At 39.3% G+C, this 20443-nt stretch overlaps 2 protein-coding genes and 1 long non-coding RNA gene across 3 annotated transcripts; all 3 read right to left on the bottom strand.

The window, feature by feature from the left end:
- Nucleotides 1-5199: 5199 nt before the first annotated feature.
- Nucleotides 5200-5726, bottom strand: LOC122032247. Its single transcript, XR_006126006.1, has 2 exons — nt 5417-5726; nt 5200-5293 (listed from the first exon to the last, which is right to left on the bottom strand). It is a non-coding gene; the product is annotated as an uncharacterized LOC122032247 (long non-coding RNA).
- Nucleotides 5727-8529: 2803 nt separating this feature from the next.
- Nucleotides 8530-9839, bottom strand: LOC122032603 (WRKY transcription factor WRKY51-like). Its single transcript, XM_042591914.1, has 3 exons — nt 9107-9839; nt 8880-9005; nt 8530-8798 (listed from the first exon to the last, which is right to left on the bottom strand). Exons 1-3 carry the CDS (start codon nt 9766-9768, stop codon nt 8642-8644), a joined length of 945 nt encoding a protein of 314 aa, XP_042447848.1. The 5' UTR covers nt 9769-9839; the 3' UTR covers nt 8530-8641.
- Nucleotides 9840-10954: 1115 nt separating this feature from the next.
- Nucleotides 10955-17268, bottom strand: LOC122032010 (DEAD-box ATP-dependent RNA helicase 16-like). Its single transcript, XM_042591252.1, has 15 exons — nt 16908-17268; nt 16609-16764; nt 16444-16533; nt 16220-16348; nt 15869-15969; nt 15227-15341; nt 14809-14940; nt 14295-14360; nt 13954-14133; nt 12919-13014; nt 12541-12678; nt 12196-12278; nt 11914-11951; nt 11610-11824; nt 10955-11217 (listed from the first exon to the last, which is right to left on the bottom strand). The coding sequence occupies exons 1-15, from the start codon at nt 17061-17063 to the stop codon at nt 11125-11127; spliced, it is 1788 nt and encodes a 595-aa protein (XP_042447186.1). The 5' UTR covers nt 17064-17268; the 3' UTR covers nt 10955-11124.
- Nucleotides 17269-20443: the final 3175 nt, after the last annotated feature.

Here is a 20443-nt window from a genome sequence, read left to right as displayed (position 1 = left end):
ATTTGGTCAAAAAGTCCGGTCTGAGCGCCCGGAATGGTTCCGAGCGCCCTGACCAGGAAAGTCAACAGGGTTGACTTTTATTGATCCGGGACCTCTGCTCCGGTTCAGCTCGTCTCGGTCTGGGTATTTCGCTCCGGCTCCACTAGCTTAGGTGATCTCGGTCATCCAGAATAGGGCTCACCCAAACCCAAGTTCCGACCTTCTCCTCGAGCAGCCTTTCTCCTCGGTTTCTCGTCCCTCGAATGTCGCGTACGTTCTTCTCGTCCATCGGTGTACTTTTCCGCGATCACCTTGTCCCTCGGACGCACCGAGCCCGTCAACTCTCTCCCGTGTCGTCCTTCTCGTTAGTCGCATTTTCCGCTCGACTTCCTATGCTTCTAAGCTCCTGCACACTTAGACACAATGGTTAAAACAAACAGGACCTAACTTAACTTGTCTGATCACATCAAAACACCTTGGGGTTCCAACATTTGTAACATACGAGTTAAAGACAAATAAAACAACTGACTTTATGATTTACATCATTGTTGACTTCTTTTGATGGTCTTGTACCTATCTTGATTACAGAATTTACAAACATCTGCATCTGCATCATCTCCCCAATATAACATACAACCATCTCTACATACATCAATTCTTTCCACTGGAACAACTAATTCTTTAATAATTTTTTCATATTGTAAAAATCATTGGGCAATATATTATCACGCAGCAATGCCTCTTCAAAAGTTTGCACAAACTTATTAAAACAATCTTCCGACACATTAAACTCAGCCTTGACATTCAACAGTCTTGCGGTGAGAGATAATTTTGTGTGAGTGTTACAACCAACACATAATGGTTCATCAGCAGCACTCAACACTTCTTGAAATTTAATATGTGTTTCATCAACATCTGGTACTTCTACCTCCTCCAAAGGTGATGTATAAGAGCATCCTCAATGGGGTGTTAAATGGGCATTATAATACTCATTTAACACCCCCTCTCCATTGTGTGTAGACATTATAATGCCCACTCACAAGAGAGAGGAGAGAGGATGTTTAAAGGTTTGAACACCTTTGAACATCCTCTCTCTTAAATTTTTAATACTTTCTTTTTCTTTTTTAAATTATATTTTTTTAATATTATTTAAAAAACTAATAAAAGGGATAAATAAGTGGATGATGGGGCCTATAAATAATGAGTGTTAATGTTAAAAGGGATGTGAGTGAAAGAGATATGTTGTTATAATGAGTATGTGGCAGTGGACCCCATACTTTTTGATGAGGTGGTGGATGTTATAATGAATTAGCGTTGCAGATGCTCTAAGTAGTAAATATTTGTTCAACTGTAGAGGATAATTAGAACTTGTACCATGCATATCAGGATTGAAATTCTGACCTGCTGCATCAATAATCACCCTCTAATATGGATTTAATTGATCATAAAACTTTGATCACCACTAACTGAGACTTGTATGTTTTGTGCATAATCATCATCAGATATGAATGGTTCATCATGAGATGTCCAATTATAGTACTTCGAGGTAAATCCAAATCTATAAAGATGTTCTTCAACTTTATCATAAAGTAAAAATTTGCCCTTGTGACACTTTTTACAAGAACATTTTATCTTATTGTCATCCATATATTCAACTTGACTAGATGCAAAATTCAAAAATTTTCCAATCCAATGATAAACTCATCAGTTAAACCGCGATGATCAACCAAGTTCTTGTTATACATCCAACTTCTTTCATTATGTATTTTGTCTATTTCCAAAAAACTATATTAAAAACTATAAGATATTATACTAATGATGAATATGTACTTAGTGCACATACAAATAAAATAAAATATAACAAAGAAAATAATAACATCATATAGCATAATAGGCACATTTATTTCATTATTGCAATTGGACAATATTAACAAACATATATAACCTACATATCTAGATATAAATAAACTACACTTATGTTATCATTATAAATAAAAAGTTAGATATCCTTACACTAATGCTATCATTATTAAAATAACATATCTAGATACATATACCTAACAACGGAAAACAAAGATGAACGTCTCTCCAAGCCACGTCAAATACAAATTAACCTGCATAAACAATAATACGAAGTTTACAATCATATATAAGAGTACACAAACAAATATACTATTGGACACCCACAAACATTACTACACTATGGGTCGGCAGCAGCCGTAGGGGCCAGCAGCGGCTGCTGGCAATAGCAATCGGCCCGCGGGGGCCAGCAACCAACTAGGGTCAGGACTGCTAGCAACCAGGTGAAGGTTCAGATCCGGCGGAGCGCGGCTGACAGCAGCTAGTAAGGTCCAGATCCGGCGACGCGCGACTGCCAGCGGCCAGTACGGTCTGGATCTGGCGGTCCGCAGCCGCCAGCGGCCAGGAAGGGTCGGATCCAGCGGCCGACGGCTACCAAGGGGCAGCAAGGGCCTGATTTGGCGGCTCCCAACAACTGCCAACGGTGAGCAAGGCCCGAATCCGGCAGCTTGCGGCTGGCATGCAACGGTAGCCTCGACGAGGAGGCACTGCAGCTGCCGTGCAAGGTTAGTCGCACGACAAGGCGAGTCGACTACCGTGCACGGGCAATCGCACGACAAGGCGCGGCTGCTGCCGTGCAAGGGGAGGCGCGACGATACCCACCAGAGATGAGAGAGATGATAGAGGAAAAAAAATCCGAAGCTTACCTGCCGGAGATCGTGGATTCGTGGTCGAAGATCGATACATCCACAACTGTCGTGAAAAGAAGGAAGAAGAAAGAAATCAGGGATGTTGGGATGATATAAGGGTAAATTTAGGGACAATTAAAAATTCGCCCACAAGTTTGTCCCAAATCTGGGACGAAATTTAGTTCATCCTAGATCTAGGACGAACATAAAAGTTTGTCCCAAATTTTTGTTTTTTTAATTGAGGAATAAAGCGATAAAAATACGGATGCATGACCTAAATACCTCGGAATGACATGAAATAAGTTTCTATGCGTTCGTATCGATCTCCTGATTATAATGATGACCTCAAACATTTTTTTTCACTCAATATTTTGAAGTTCATAAATTTTTTTATCAACAATTCAAATTTTCATTTCTGAAAATTTAAAAACCTCAAAATATTAGATGAAAATTTTTTTTTCATGCCATCATTGTGATCAAAAGATCGATACGAGTGCATAGAAATTTGTTCCATGTCATTCCGAGCTCTATAGGTCTAGTTTTTAGTTTTTGAAAGATTTTATTTATAATTTTTAAAGATTTAAATTTTGGGACGAACTTTTTAGTTCGCCCCAGATCTAGGACGAACTTCAAAGTTTGTCCCAAATCTCTATTTTTTTAAAATTGAGGAATAAAACGATAAAAATACGGATGCATGATCTAAACATCCCGGAATGACACGAAACAAATTTTCATGTGCTCGTATTGATCTCATGACCACATTAGCGGCATCAAACATTTTTCCCTCCTAACAAAATTAGATCCGTAATTTTCGAATATCAAAATGACTTTAACATTTTCAAATCAACTCTTATTTTTACTAAGTTATAGGTTCTATCAATTTGATATTTTCAATTTAATTATCGTAAACTATATTGTGTCTTTGAGTTCACTAATGTGGTTATGAGATCGATATGAGTGCATAGAAATTTGTTCCATGTCATTCTGAGATCTATAGGTCTAGTTTTTATTTTTTGAAAGATTTTATTTATATTTTTTAAAGATTTTAATTTTAGGACGAACTTTTTAGTTCGTCCTAGATCTTCGTCCCAAATCTCTATTTTTTTTTAACTGAGGAATAAAGCTATAAAAATACGGATGCATGACCTAAACACGTCAGAATGACACGAAACGAGTTCCTATGCGTTCGTATCGATCTCCTGCAATGATGGCCTCAAACATTTTTTTTCACTCAATATTTTGAGGTTCATAAATTTTTTATCAACAATTAAAATTTTTATTTTTGAAAATTTAAAAACCTCAAAATATCAAGTGAAAAAATTATTTAGTGTCATCATTATGATAAGAAGATCGATACGAACGCATAGAAATTTTTTCCATGTTATTCCGAGCTCTATAGGTCTAGTTTTTATTTTTTGAAAGATTTTATTTAGAATTTTTAAAGATGTAAATTTTGGGACGAATATTTTACTTCGTCCCAGATCTGGGATCAACTTCAAAGTTCATCCCAAATCTCTATTTTCTTTAATTGAGGAATAATGCGATAAAAATACGGATTCATGACCTAAACACCTCGAAATGATACGAAATGAGTTCCTATACGTTCGTATCGATCTCATGATCGCAATGATCAGTAGCGGATCTAGACAAAAATTTAAGGAGGTGCTAGATAAAAATTTAATATAGGAAAACCTGCCACGTAGTCAACTAGGATTCATTTCCATTTGGCAGCTAAAGAAATGTTCATCCAAAACATAATAAATTTTTTGTTGAAAAGGTAATCACAACTTAAATTGGGTCAGATCAAAATTGAGAAGCAAATTCAAAAATTGAAAAGATAGTTAAGATGTTAATGTATTTGAGTAAGGTACACAATATGTTCTAGATCAATAGGTAGAATAGTAGATATTCATGCGGATTGCCATCATAATCTTTTGGTCATGTTGATTTATAGGGCTTCTACAAATCATCATATGTAACAATAATTTAACAAAACAAGCATTAATCGTGGCCAATTTTCATTTTTTATGAGACAAATCATTTGCTTTCATAGAATGGGAAAAGTTCAGCTCATGTTCCTCAGGGCAACAAAAAAACTACGTATTAAAAAAAGAAAAAGGAAAAAATCAGCTTGTGAAACTAGTTAAATCAAATGCAAACAAAGCTCAATCAGATAAAATAGTAAAATATACTCAATTCCATCAGATTTGTGACAATTCAAATAGAAAAATTAGGATTCCAATCTAAAAAGTAGAAAAAAATGATAATATAGAGAAAATTTTCATATCCCAGACCCAGAGTTCGGATCAAAACACTGACAAAAACGAGCCAAATTTTCAACTAAATAGTTCCCCGAATCTCTCTCGCAAAAACATGGAGGGAAAAGATACTACAATTTAATAGTTTTCAAACAAAATGCCAGCTTCAACATAAATCATTATTGTTGTTCTTTACCATAGATCAATCATATTTATTTTACCTGTTACTAAAGGGGTTCAAAATGCAGATAAAATGAGGCGTAAAGGTGATTACTTGCATCAACAATGAACACAATGTTAGGAGTCACAGTGCAAATCGCTCGAGCAACATCGGCCATCTCCAAAGTCCTAAAATACCAAAATCTGAACAGAAATTACAAACAAAGGCATAGATCGAAGAGAAAATTGCAACTCATAAAAGGAAGAAAAAAAAGAATCGAAGCAAGGGAAGGGCGAAAGCATATGTGAGACCGATGTCTGGGCATGCCGAGGTCTGGGCATGCCGAGGTGGGAAGCGGAGATGACGTATCCGGAGACAAATCCAGCCTTGAATCTAGAGCTCTGTAGGATGCCAGAGAAGAGGGCGTCGAAGATCCCTTGTATCAGCACGAAGGCCTCACTGGAACGTAGGTCATCTGAGAGCTCGTCATCACTTCTGCTTCCACACCGACCTGGAACTGAGGTAGGGGGTACGAATAAAGAGCAAGTAAGCTATACTGGTGAAATTTCCAGGAGAAGGGGGTGCTTTAGCACCCCCTCGCGCCCCTTTGCCTCCGCTACTGGCAATGATGACCTCAAATATTTTTTTTTCACTCAATATTTTGAAGTTCATAAATTTTTTTTATCAACAACTAAAATTTTTATTTTTAAAAATTTAAAAACCTCAAAATATCAGGTGAAAAAAATTATTTCGTGTCATCATTATGATCAAAAGATCGATACGAACGCATAGAAATTTTTTCCATGTCATTCCGAGCTCTATAGGTCTAGTTTTTATTTTTTGAAAGATTCTATTTAGAATTTTTAAAGATGTAAATTTTGGGATGAATATTTTACTTCGTCCCGGACGAACTTCAAAGTTCGTCCCAAATCTCTATTTTTTTTAATTGAGGAATAAAGAGATAAAAATATGGATGCATGACCTAAACATTTCGGAATGACACGAAACAAGTTCCTATGCGTTCGTATCGATCTCCTGATCGCAATGATGGCCTCAAACATTTTTTTCACTCAATATTTTGAGGTTCATAAATGTTTTTATCAACAATTAAAATTTTCATTTTCGAAAATTGAAAAACCTCAAAATATTAGGTGAAAAAATTATTTTGTGTAATCATTGTATCAAAAGATCGATACGAACACATAGGAAATCGTTTCGTGTGAATTCGAGGTTTTTAGCTCATGCGTCCACATTTTTGTCACATTTTTTCTGATTTAAAAAAAAAATAGAAATTTAGAACGAACTATGAAATTCATACCTAATCTGGGATGACCTTTAAAGTTCGTCCCAGATCTGATTTTCCTTAAACTGGGATAAAGAAAATTTACTTTATGTTTGCAACAAAAATATTTTTTTGTCGCAAACCTTGTAAAATTTCCAACGAATTTCATATTTCGTCCCAAATTTATAACAAAATTTGCAACGAAAGAATGTTTGTTGCTATTTTCCTACAATTATTTTTTTCGTTGCTAATTAGCGACGATTTAGTTATTCGTTGCTAAATTCGTGATAAATTTACGACAAAAATTATTTGTTACAAATTTTCATCCCTAAAATACTATTTTTTTTAGTGTAATGCAGTAGGCCGACAAAACATTTTGGTGCTACAAGTAAAATATAGAAAGGGAAGCGGAAGTGAGCAGTAGAAGAGAACAATAATAGAATGTTTTTCACCAAACTATGTAAATAAATCTCTAAAATATTCAAATCACATATCCTAAGTTTAAAATTATTAAATCATGTACCTAATTTTCTCTCTCTATTATTACTGTGAGTAAACTGTTGCAATTATAATAGCCGAATCGATTACATCTTTAAAAAAAATAAAATAATTGATTTATATTTTAAAAAATATTACTCTAAATATAGTGTATTAAATTGATATTTAAAATTATTTATATAATGAGGATAACCGGATAAATACATAAAATTTAATTTCATATCATTCCGATTTCTCTAGCTTCAACAATTATTTTTTTTATCAAAATTAGCTGATGAATCTAGAGTACTCGGAATGATTCAAAATCAATTCGTCTATTTCTCTTGATTATATTAATATCTTCAAAAATTAATTTGATTGCCTTTATTAAAGCAGTGATTTTTTTAATATGAATATATCTAAAAATTAATTCATGTTTAAAAAAATAATATTTAAGAGTATAAATATAATCAGAAGAATTAGATGAACTCATAGGACCTAATTTGACATCATTCTGAGTTCTTTATGTTCATCAATCGAGTTTGACCAAAACTCTTTAAGTTCATTCAACGAAAAATTAATTGATGAATTTAGAGAGCTTAGAATGACGTGAAATTAGGTCACATGAGTTCGTCTAATTTTATGATTATATCAATGTTTTTAATATTAATTTAACCTAATATATTAAGATTAATTATCTTTTAAAATAAATTAAAATTTTCAAACATATTCATATTTAAATAATCACTACTTTAATATAATAGATAATATAATAGATCAAATTAATATTTAAAAATATTTATATAATTATAAAAATTAAATAAATACATAAAATCTTATTTTACATCTGAACTTTCTAAATCTATCCATTAATTTTAACTAAATTTTTAGATCTATCTGATTAAAACCGATTGATAAATTTTAAAAACCTAAATAAACCTAAAATATTTATCGATTTATCTTAACAATCAGATAAAAAAAATTCTATTAGAGTCAAGTAAGTCAGTATTATTAATTTAATATTATTTATTTATTTATTTTCCTCGACTGACGAATAAATAAGTTGAGTAATCATCATTAAAAAAAAAAAAACCCCACCAACTAAGGAAAGCTTTTAAATAGACCTGACCAGAAATCCGCAAAAGTCAACATTTTTCAAAGTGGATATCAAATCAAGGTACAATCCACGAAATGGACGCCGATTGGCTTCGATAAAAGCAAGGGAATCTAATCTTTAAAAAGAAAATATTTATCTAAATTAATTTAGGCACAGAAAGGAAATCCGAGATCCGATCCGACTATTTCACGGTCAATATAAAATTGTTTCAGGTGCCCACCTTCGACTCCGTTCAGTAAAGCGACCCTATCAGCTCGCCAGTCAACCGGACCGCGGGGCCGCCTCTTTACCATCTTTTTGACTTCTGCTCGCACATCTTTTCATGCACGGCCCGCCGTTTGCGGTGTCCTACTCACACTCTTACCCGTAAATGCTTCCGGTGGGACCCTATCTTTCGAACACTATACTGCTTGAGGTACAGACGACAATAACGTATGTTTTAATTTACGGATTCCAACGTAGTCTCCAATCCCACTCAATTACGTTCCTGGTACACGACGAAACCTACCACTTCAGACGCACCGCTCGTCCACCCGGTCAGTCGATAATTTTAGGAATATTTTTTTTAAACCAGGAAAATATTTTACAGAAAAGAGCAAATAATAATAAATAAAGCCGAGCAAGCGAAAGGGGATCGAGGAGGTCGGCGCTAGGACAGCGTCAGATTGCGGTGGCTCCGGCAATCGGGTTGCCGGTGGCCGGAGTATGGCGGTGCTCTCCTTCGTAGGTGACGATGAGCATCGAGGGGTCATCCGGCGCACGTTCGACGTGCTTCCTCGCAGGGCAGCCGCGCAGGGTGCTGCACTTGTAGTAACCCCTGCGATTGGAAGAGAGCGTGAGATTGATCTGAGGCGGCCTGATTGCGATCGGACGGAGCGGAGTGGAGGGAGACGGTTACCTGGGGTATGGGGATCCCTTGATGGGCTTCTGGCCGTACTTGCGCCACGAGTAGTCGTCGGCCGGGATGTCCGCCACCTTCGAACCAGTCGCTGGCACGCGGATAGTGCGTTTAACACGCAATTTCCTGCTTAAACGAGGAATTGTTAGAGGATAATTGATGTGTATGATAGAATAAGGCGTCTAAACTGCAATTTGATTAGGGGCTTTGAAGATGGATCTGTTTACCGTCGCTTGGAGCAGTGGCAACGAGCGCCGGGAACAGCGTATTTCCCGGCGACGTGCTCCGATTGGGTCTGGTCGTGCTCATGGCACCTCCGCTTACAGGCGGATGAGAGAGGCGGCTTCCCGGTCGGTGAGGGAGCGGGAGGGGGGAGAGAAGAAGGCCCGAGCGTGCCGTTCGACACGCTGCCGTCGACCGTGACGGACGACACGAAAGACGAGGTGGCGGACGACATCGGCGTCCCCATGCTAAAGCACTTCCTACCGGCGGCGGTGGCAGAGGCGGCCGTCTTGGCGAAGTCGAACGTGAGCGACTGCGGCGGAGGCGGAAGCGAACGATCCGGAAGCTTGACGCGGAGCGGGATCGGAGCGAGAGTCACCGTCTTCGCAGCCGCGAGAAAAGACGCCTCCGCCACAGGGGGTTGCGGCGGCGAAGTTGGTCCGCGGCGAAAGCGGGCGTGTCCGGTGCGGTCGAGTATGGATATGACCTTCTTGAACTTGGAGACGGCGTGATCGGTGATCTCGCGGCAGTCGAGCGGCTGCTGCTGCTGCTGCTGGAGCGAGAGCTTCCGGATCAGATGATCCATGGAGCGGATACCGGCGGTAGCTGCCTCCTGTATCGCGATCTGTTCGTCTATCTTGGTATAACTCATCAGGTCGACGGCCATGGAGGAGCGCCGGCCGATCGGATCTCTAGCAAACGAGCATCACAGGAGAAATAATTGAGAGTGACGGTAGGAGGAAGATGGAATGTTTTATAAAGACGACGACTAAGATTCGAGTCAAAGGCATCCTTACATCCAACGGCTCATACCGCTCACTTTCTCCTCGTGATGGCATCCAAATTGAGTTTTCGCTTTCCCTTCTTTATTGCACCATATAAAGCGGCACCCATTTCCTACCATCTCTCCTATTCGTTATAGGGTTGTCTCGCCCATCATGCTATGCGGAGGAGATAATTTCTGGTTGAAATGCGAGGCTTTCAGTCCAGAGAGTAGGCGGACAACAAGCAGGGTGGACTTCTGGTCCTTCATGTTCAATTAAGAAAGAGAAAATAACGAGCAGAATAATTCACGTATTCTTTTCTTACCCAATTTCAACGCCTTCACGTATTCTCCCTCCTTTGTGGGTATCTTCTTGGGTAGCTTAATTTTTATAGAGAAAAAAGACAGTAGCAGTGCTGCTGCGACATCTGTTCCTTTTGTTTTTCGTAATCACATGTTGGGAGATGATCTCAACCGTCCGATGAGTACTTTAGTCGATGCTGTTGGCTTTATTCAATGATTTAAATAAGTTGATGAGAAAATAAAATACGGTGGTACGTACACTGAACTCAGCTGTAGCATTGACCATAATTGAGGGCTGAGTTTGACGTTTGATAAATGAAAATAATAAACAAAACCAATAAATAAATGTGTAGACGGAAGGTAGGGATGGATGAGAGAACGATGTCAAAATGCGGGACCAGGAAATGGCCGCGACAACGATGGCCACTGAAATTATGAACCTGTTTACCGATGCCCGCTTCTGTACTTTCTGCGATTCACTAAGTCAGGCGTCTAAACAACGCAACTAAGTATTATAAATATACAAATCGCATATCCAAATGTTAGAATTAAAATACTCATTATCAAAATACCTATTTTTCTCCGTTGGCCTCCTTCCTCATCCTGTCAGGTAGCGGAATTGGTCGAACAGCCGCTTGGCAGTAAGTTTAAATGTAATTTTGATATATCGCCGCCGGGCTTGTTCGAAAGGTTGCTGGTCGGACAAAGGAAGAAAAACACATGCGACAGTAGCGCTACTGCGACTGAGCAAACGCTTGAAAAAAATTGTCACTATGCGAAGTGAATCTACTGACAAACTCCAACTTGAATGTGTCAGATTACAAGTAATAATTGGTTGAAGAATCAACAAGCTCGTTACATAATGGAATCTATGATCTCTTAACATTACAAAATTGAATAGGGTAATAAACTCCATAAATATTAGCATAGCACGAGCACTACGATCTGGATGGGATCTCATGCTTCATGTTTGGCCTTCTTTCCACGATTAGAAGCTTCATCGAACTTCATTTTCCTCTTCTTGCCTTTGGGGTACCTCTTTCTCCCACGCTTAAGTTAAGAAGAAAAAAAAGAGAAAAATAAATCAAACTAGAACTACAATTATACTCATTAACCATATTATAACCATCACTTTGAAGAGCATCAAAACTTTATGATAGAAATAGACATTTCAAAAGGTGCCTTCTCATATAGAAAGTAATAAATTCAAATTCCTAAATGATAAAGGAGGTTATTATCTGAGTAAACAAAGAAAAATCTTGTTACCGCAAAGATATATTGGACATAAAATAGTGGGTCAAGGGCTATTATAGATGTTAAATTATGAAATTGATGACATCAAGAGAAACAGTTCCAATTTTAGGGAGAACAAACTTTTGTGGCCTTCAAAAACAGTTCTTTTCAGAAGAAATGTTCTATTACTATTATCAAGCAGAAGTTACCTCAGCTGATGAAGTTTTGAGGGGATCTCTGCTTATAACTAATCCCCTCTTCAACTTGGGTCGCTTCTTTACCGGTTGTATTCCCATGGCAGCCATAGAAAGTTTTAGAAGCTTGCTAGCTTCCTTTGTCGTTTTATCAACAAGATATTCAGGAACCTCACGTAGATGCGATGGAGGAGCTTTCTTGCTCAGCAATTTGTCATGCTTCAATAACTCTAAATCATATAAAAAAACAGGTGATAAATTGCTAAGAGTACAAACTTAAGATGCAAATACAAAAACTATTACGATTTTTTTATCTTACCCAAATCTTTTGGATTATGATCGAAATGAGCCTTCAACCTGAATGACAAATAACAAGAGTTACACTGGGAAACAACCATCATAAAAGAGTCAAAATGCAATTTTTACTGCACCAGTAAATCATAAATATATATATATATATATATACATATATATCTAGAAAGAGAAATGTTCATTAGTTCCTATCATATTCAGGTAACAGATTGCTATCAGATCAGAACTCTTATATTCTAGGTATCAGCTTAAAAAATAGTCAGGTAAGAAGAACGAAGGTCATACTCACTTATCAGAGTTGATAATTTCATTCCTAATTTCTTGAGCACGTGACTCTCTAACTGCAATTTTCGTGACAATCTTAGCAACATCCTGAAGAGCAAATCATTCATATGAAGTTAAATAATGATTCAACATGCATCGCACCAAATTTACATTTCTTGAAACCCCAAACTTTTACTGAAACATAAAAGCTAAGGGCTTCAAGTCAGGGCACAGAATACCAGCAAAACCTTACTGTCCCTGTTCCAAATAAAATAACCAGAAAACAACTCATTTGGATTAATGACAAATTTATGGTGTTGTGTAACTCATAGGAGTTTACACTATTAATACAAATCCTATATAAGATTACCTCAGCTCTGTAGCGCAAAGATTCCACAGCACTCTTTGTAAGTAAAGGGAAAGGAATAATGGAATCAGATTGTTCTTGGTTATCATACCCCATCATACTTTTTATTTCCTCGATAATTTCATCCTCTCCTGGGGATACCTGTTAACGCCACAAGATATAACAGAGAATAAAATCATTCCTGACTATTTTCCTTTCAGATACATTATCCTTCAATATAAAGGATCATAAAAAAAATGACAGACTCCATGAAGAAACAACCAAGGGATTGATGGTTTTCTAAACACGACTTGTCTCTCATTACTGTGTGATAAGTAAAAGAACATTTCTAGGTGATTTTAGAATTTATTATAGTATTTCACAGAAAGATCAGATGCTTACGAGGGACACAGACACACCAGTGTTAAATGCTCTTCCTGTGCGCCCAATCCTGTGAATGTATCCAGCAGCAGTTTCAGGCATGTCAAAATTAACTACCTGGATTTGGGCATAGACATACTGTGTTAGATGTATATAAAAAAAAGTTTATTTTCTTCTCAATAGGAGAGTGAATTTATTCTTCAAAGAGACAAATTAAGCAAGAACAATCAAGCATTTGGATAGATACAGGCCACTATATGGAGTAATCATAGCAAGACAAGTCCAATGATCCAATGATGCCTATGAGGCAAAAAAGTTAAAGGCTATCTATGATTATGTTCCATGCTTATGTCTGTTCAATTGTGACACACAGTATGCTCCATCTTGCAATTTGCAAATTAGCTGAGATTAAAAGAGTCAATGAAGATAATATTCAAAATCATGAAAATTTAATGTTCGAATCTCATGTTACACTTACATAACTCAATTATTTCTGGTATAATTCTGAAGAAATGAATCAGCGCAATCAAATATATTCACAAGTTTGGCTTATCTGAATAAATGTACAGAACACAATCCTATGGGATGGGAGCAACCATCCTGCAAAAAGACATTGAGCATCGATCTGGCAGATAGACACATATAGAGCATCCATCCTGCAGATATAAACACAGAGACCACCTATCCTGCAGATAGACCCATATTACATGGAAATGTGGTGACCCATGCATTTCAGTCTTCATCAATCCTGTAACTAAAGCCTGGATATAGAATTGCACCATCCACAAATACACATCTTAAGCATCATGTAGAAACACAGAAATATCAAACATTAAATGTCTGCAGGAACCATGGTAATCATAACTCCTGATAACTAGAACAACTACGAGGTTTGGAAAAGAAAAAAAAATCAAATCACTATTCAGTAATCTTATTTCCAAAGTGTGCACTTGCAGTATGTGGTAACATGTGCTTTACTTGCATGGAGAAAATCACTGAGAAATACCAAGAATGTGGAACAGTATAATATAGTAACATATGTAGCCTGATACATACCGTAAATACATTCTTGAAGTCAATTCCTCTCACAACTCCAAACTCCCCGTCAACTTTGTTCTTTATTTGTTTTTTTGATTTCTTTGATAAAATTCTATTTTCCTTGTCCTTTTGTTCCTTAATCTTTGTCTGGCTATCATCTGTTGCTATTAAATAATCAAATAGCCCTGCATTGAATTCCTGATGAAACCAACAGCAGGAAATAAAAATCAGGTATCATAACCACAACTGTAAATCAACTAATCAAGTTCTTAACAAATAAAATGAATAGAATATGAAGGAGTAATCAAGAAATTTTAAAATAGAAAATTTGGGACAAATGAAATTAAAATGTTGCAAACCTCAAGGATATGGAGACGTGAGTTTTGTGGTAATTCAGCATTTAAAACAGCAGATCTTATGCCAAACTGTAACAACAGAATAATGGCATTGAGTATAAACCAAAAAATTGGTCTTAAAAAAAAAAGTTCACCAAAAAGTAGCATCTGAAGTATTAAGTAAAAGACATCAAACAGAGAATGTAAAGGGGAATACAGTGTAATCTCCTACTACTCTCCTGGAAAACATATTATCAATTAGGAGAGATTATGAATGTAATTTCCAGTGTCAACTGAAAACATTGATATTGCATCTGACTTTACTAACATGAAATAAATTAATCAACATTGAGGGTCTAATTACTTGGATGGAAGATATAAGGGAGAGGAGGGAAAGCCTTATAAATTTGCATATGAAACTCCATCAAATCTTATGTACTCTGTTTTTCCCTCATCTCTCTCATACTTTCCATCCAAGTAATAGAACCTTAGAATCATAACCAGTCTTAGCAGGGAATGGATGTTCATGAATACATACCTGCTCAAGAAACAATCTAATTCTGAATCCCATGTCGATTGAGTTGACAAAAATTAACACTTTTTTCTGCACAAGCTCCAATTTCAATAGAGCTAGGAGATTGAGTAGCTTATCTTGAGGACTACATGAAATCTGGAAAATGAGACAAAAAAAATCAGAAAGGTGTTTTAATGTCAATGTCAACCATGCTACCAGGTAAATTATCATCTAGTTAAGTGGTGAAGAAATATTAAACATGCATTAGAAAAAAAGCTAAGCACCCTTCATCAAGCCAAAAGCCTAATATTAGAGCTCAAGCCCAAATAGAAAAAGGAATAAGAACTCACAGAAACAGATAGATCCAACTCTCAAACAAGCTTAAAGCATAATGCCAAAACATGGCATTGTTAATCCAAAGAAAATAAAAAGGACTCCTCACCAAGAATTGCTGGACATTCTTTGGGATAATTTCATCCTTTGAGTGGATACTTTCTGATAGTGTCAAGATTACAGGATTGTGCAGCACAAGTTTCTTCAGTTTATCAACATCAGAGCTGCAATGAGCTTAGTCAGCAGAAAAGCAGTAGATAATACAGACGTCAAAACTACTACAGGAGAAACAATGACCTATCAAAGAAGAAATTGTTCCAGATCCACAAAAATAATAATAATAAGTGCTTCAGTATCTGCTTCATGATATGTATATCACTTGATGCAACTATTACAAGTGGATACGCATAAGCAACCACAGCTAGATACTAAACACATTGTTTAATTTACCAAAACAAACATATAAAACTATATTCAGTAAAAATATTATCATCTAGAGTACAGGCAAACTGAAACAAAGAAGCCTTCCCTCAACAAGTCCAAGTTTCTTATGGTCAATCTGATTGCTTTTTTGAGATATACAAGTAAATTTAGCTTCATAAACAGGCTAAAAAAAACACTTATAAACTTGAATAAATTGATCGAGTAAGACCAGTGACAACAAAAAGAAAAAAGCAAACAAGAAAAGAGTTATCCAATCCACATGAAAGTGGCAAGTCTTAGACCTAAAAATTGAAAGAGGAAGCAAAACCTTGAAGTGGCAGACATTAGGAGGCACTGACAACGTCGTGGGACATGAGAAATGAGTGATTTAAGATCATCTTCATAGCCATATGAGAGTAGCAGATCAGCCTAAAAATAAGAATGAGTTACACAAAACCACTTTGCAACTACTGCATCCAATAAAAATGTAAAGAAATAAATAACAAAGCTGGTGATCCAAGTCAGATGACATTGAAAAGAACTTATTGATCACAATTATAATTTGCATAGTAAACAACGACTCCCACATCTTTCTATGATGCAGCATTTCATTTGTGCTTCTGTTTTACTAAAAAATTCAGGGAGGTAAGCAAAGTATGAGAAGGAAAAAAATCCACACCTCGTCTAGAATCAGCATTGAAAGTGAATCCTTTATAGACGATGCCTGAAGAACACCTTTTGAAATGCTTGTTGAAATACAAGCTGGAGTTGACACAACAATATCAGGCGGACCAGCCAAAGCAGTTTTCTGCAATAAAATTAACTCTATATGAGTGAAATAATAAAGCAAAAAATATAGTATCAGCACAGATATATAGTTTTTTTAAAGGGTAATCCGTGGACCATATCTGTGAGTAGCATGCTGGCTGTCAATTGTATAACTCTCAACGACACTCTACAGAACTCCAGGAGAGATAATACCTCCGAACAGACCTGGACAAAGTAACTCATCATCTATACAATTCATACAGTAAGGAAAACACAAATATAAATGATTTTTCCAATAACCTGCTGACATAATTCCCTTGTTGGTACGAGAATGAAAGCACTCGGTGCATGCTTTGTTGATTTTCCCTCTGAGAAGAGTTTCTGTAGCATGGGAAGAAGGTAAGCAAAGGTCTTGCCTGAACCTGTCTTCGCTCGGGCAACGATATCCTTCCCTTCCTATGGGACATGGATAGGAACCTCAGTTTCACAGTCCAAAATCAACTTATCTACGTTATCCCTAAAACATCCAAGGAACTGATTTTCCCGAAAACAGAGAGAAAACAGTGCCCTAAAACAAACGAAATAGAAGGGTCACACACCAGGATCAAGGGGATGGCTTCGCGCTGGATAGGGGTGGCTTTGGCGATGCCCTTCTTCGACAACGCTCGCGTCAGACGGGGGTCAAGGCCGAGTTCTTCGAAGCCGGCATCCTCTTCTTTCTCCTCATTCCCGTCCGTCGGGTTTTGACGCTTCATCTTATTGAAGCTCTAGGGCTACGCTCTCAATTTCAGGAAGCCAAATCAAGGGGTCGCTTTGGTGACCGGAAGAGGAAAACAACCACCGTAACCAGCTAGCCCAGGGTACACCGCTCGCCGTCAGTTCTCACAAATCGACGGATCCTCGCCGCTTGCCTTGCGAGCCCGATTCAGGCTACAGGGAAGAAGGCAGGTAGGGTTTTAGGCATAGCGATCCGATTGGAGAACTTGGCGGTCCAAATAAATGGACCGGGCTCAATTTTGTTGGTGTATGTATGCACGGATTAATGAGGCCGTTTACGGATTAGGGCATCCACTCGTGCATACTCTCCGAGTCCGAGGAGCTCCTTTAATACTATATTAGTGGCCTATCAAAATTTAAAAATTTTATATATTTTTTTATAATAATTTTTTCATGTGCCCCATATTTTCTCATATATTATTATTATTTTATATTTTATTATTTTCATTTAAAAAAATTAAAAATAAATAAATAGGAGAGAAGCAGTTCCTTGAATACCAACTGCTTCTAGTAGGTAGTTCGGATCTTCTGTCCCGAAATTTCTCTGTCCTTATGTCCCACTGTCGATCGGACGATCCAGATTACATCTCAAGGATGTCTTACACATCACAAGGATACTGCACACATCTTAAAGATGTCATGATGCCTTGAGATATAATCTGGACCGTTCGATCGACAATGAGACATGAGACCAGAGAAGTTTCGGGACAACTATGGGAGATTTCAAGCGAATATCTTTTTCGCTACTATGGGAAAATTTCAGATGGATGACTTGATAAATCCTTATAATATTTTTAAAATAATAGACTAAATTGTTGTTTATTGTTTTTAATTAATTTGTACATATTTTAAACCCATTAATTTAAAAATGAATGGTTAAATTCAAGATGGATTAAACGGTCTATTCTTACAAATTTAAATTACAACTCGTGCATGAATGTTGTAATAAATAATTAGTATAACTTCTGTTAATGTGATCCGATGATAAGGATGAGAGATTTTCATTGACGGAATGTTAAAGATACGTGGAAGTTAAAAGTCAAGAGATTCAACCCTGAGACCCGATCGACCGGGCGAAGCAGGCCGACCGACCGGACTAAGAGGGTCAACCGGCCGGGAATCCCCCGAGCCGAATGAAAGACAACCCGACTAGGGGTCGGTTTCTGATACTCAAGGTAAAAAGGTTTCAAGGCCGAGCAGGCTGTCTGTTCGGTCGGGGCACAAGGCAACACAGGCAGGAGCAGTCTCATCCGAGCATACGGCCGAGGCAGAAGTGATATGCCTGCCGAGCGGCCTAACCGCTCGGCCCTGGAACAGACAGGAGACGCAAGAGGACAAAGGAGACAGGGGATAACATCATCCTCAAGACGTCTGTCGGCGACAAGTAGCAGAGTTGGCGGTCGAGCCGTACACAGGATTATATGGCGGAAGCTTCCACCGTCACATCCGAGATATGCTCGGACGATTACGGAATAGTATCAGAAGTGCTTTTCTGACACGGGCTTGTTAAGATATGTTTGGGGAAGCGTGCACACATCGAGAAAGCGTGCCCGCATCTCCCCGGGGTCTTATATAAGGACCCCCAGACGTCGACGAAGGTATGCACAAATCTTTACTGTAGCCACATTCTCTCTCGTTGCCTGACTTGAGCGTCGGAGGGTCGTCGTCGGGAAACCCCTCCCGGCTCAGCTTCTTTGCAGGTTCGCCGGAGAGCTACGCCACTAGTCGGAGACAGCGAAACGTGCCACATCCCCAGCGTCCATCGACTCAGCGCTCGGACAGGATCAAATTGGCGCCGTCTGTGGGAAGACACCTGAATCCGAGCCTAGAAGATGGAAGAAGCTGGACGTCAACTTCTGGTAACGCTCTCTCCCGAGGAGCTCGAAGCACTCGTCCAAGCACGAGCAGCAAAAATCGTGGAGCAGCAGCAGAAAGCTCAGGCCGATCGGGTAGCGCAGCAGGCGACATCAGCCTCGGGGGCCGAGCGCCACCCAAAGACCGGCAGGAGCAGCTCTCAATATGGGGTTAAAATAAGAGACCGGCGGGCACCCAAATGGGTGCGCCACCCGCCCCGATACCTTTTCATCGGGCTCTATTCCAGACGCCTTCGGAGGTCACGCAAGCTAATCAAGACAAAGGATCTTCATCAGACGAAGCACCCGTCCGGGACGTCAGAAAAGGAAAGGCGCCCCGAACGGACGCGTCACCCGAGCGGATCAACCGGCAGTTCTCAGATGTCATCCTGCGTGATCCACTGCCGAGGCATTATGTGCCCCCTGCGATCGGGGAGTACAACGGGACAACTGACCCAGACGACCATCTGGGTAAGTTCGACAGCACTGCTACTCTGCATCAATGCACAGATGGTGTGAAATGCCGAGTGTTCCTCACCACGCTTTCGGGATCGGCGCATCGGTGGTTTCGGAGACTGTCGGACGGATCCATCACAAGTTTCAAGGAATTTCTAACGGCGTTCCTCCATCATTTTGCGAGCAGCAGGCGCCACCAAAAAACCAGCGTCAATCTGTTCTCCATCAAGCAGGGCGCGAGAGAGTCGCTCCAAGCGTACATCTAGTGCTTCAATCAGGTGGTCATGGATATTCCAACGGTCACCTCGGAAACAATGATGAATGTGTTCACGCAAGGGCTCATGAACGGTGATTTCTTCCGCTCGCTCATCCGGAAGCCGCCCCGGGACTACGACCACATGCTGCATAAGGCCAACGAATAATCAATGTGGAGGAAGCTCAGGCGACAAGAAGAAAAGAAGCCCTGAGTGACCAACCAGCTTCCGTCGAGCGGAAGCAGCCCATCAGTCATCAGCCACTCAGAGGACCGAGAACCGAAGCCACCCGTCCTCATTAGCACACTCGGCCGCACGCCGTCCAACAAGTCGCGGCTGATCGGCCCAAGCCCAAGGGGAAGGTATGGACCCCGATGTTTTGTTCACTCCATTAGTCGGCCACTCACAACACCCGCGACTGTCGGAACCTCCCCCCTATCGCTCATCCTGCGCCAAGGAGCTACCGCTGCCGATCGCCTTCACCAGACCGGCGACATCGACAACGGAGCCCCGTTCAAAGGATAGAAAGGAGATCCCCCGAGCGGCAGCATCGTCAGCAGCACGGAGCCCACCATCGGGCGTCGCATGAACGACCTCGATCATCTGCTCGGGAGGAGGAAAATAGGGGCAACACATCCCGAGGCGAAATCAACATCATCGCCGGTGGCCCGACCGGAGGAGACTCCAATAGAGCCAGGAAGGCGCATGCAAGGCAGCTAAGGATACATGCAGTCGGCTGCAGCCAAGAGAGGGCGAGCGGACCGGAGAACAGCTTCGGACCCAGGGACCTCGAGG

The sequence above is a fragment of the Zingiber officinale genome, chromosome 11A (assembly GCF_018446385.1).
Source record: "Zingiber officinale cultivar Zhangliang chromosome 11A, Zo_v1.1, whole genome shotgun sequence".
In the NCBI taxonomy this organism is placed as follows: Eukaryota; Viridiplantae; Streptophyta; class Magnoliopsida; order Zingiberales; family Zingiberaceae; genus Zingiber; species Zingiber officinale.
Note: the sequence above shows the minus strand (reverse complement) of the source record. Positions and strands in the feature narration are given on the sequence as shown.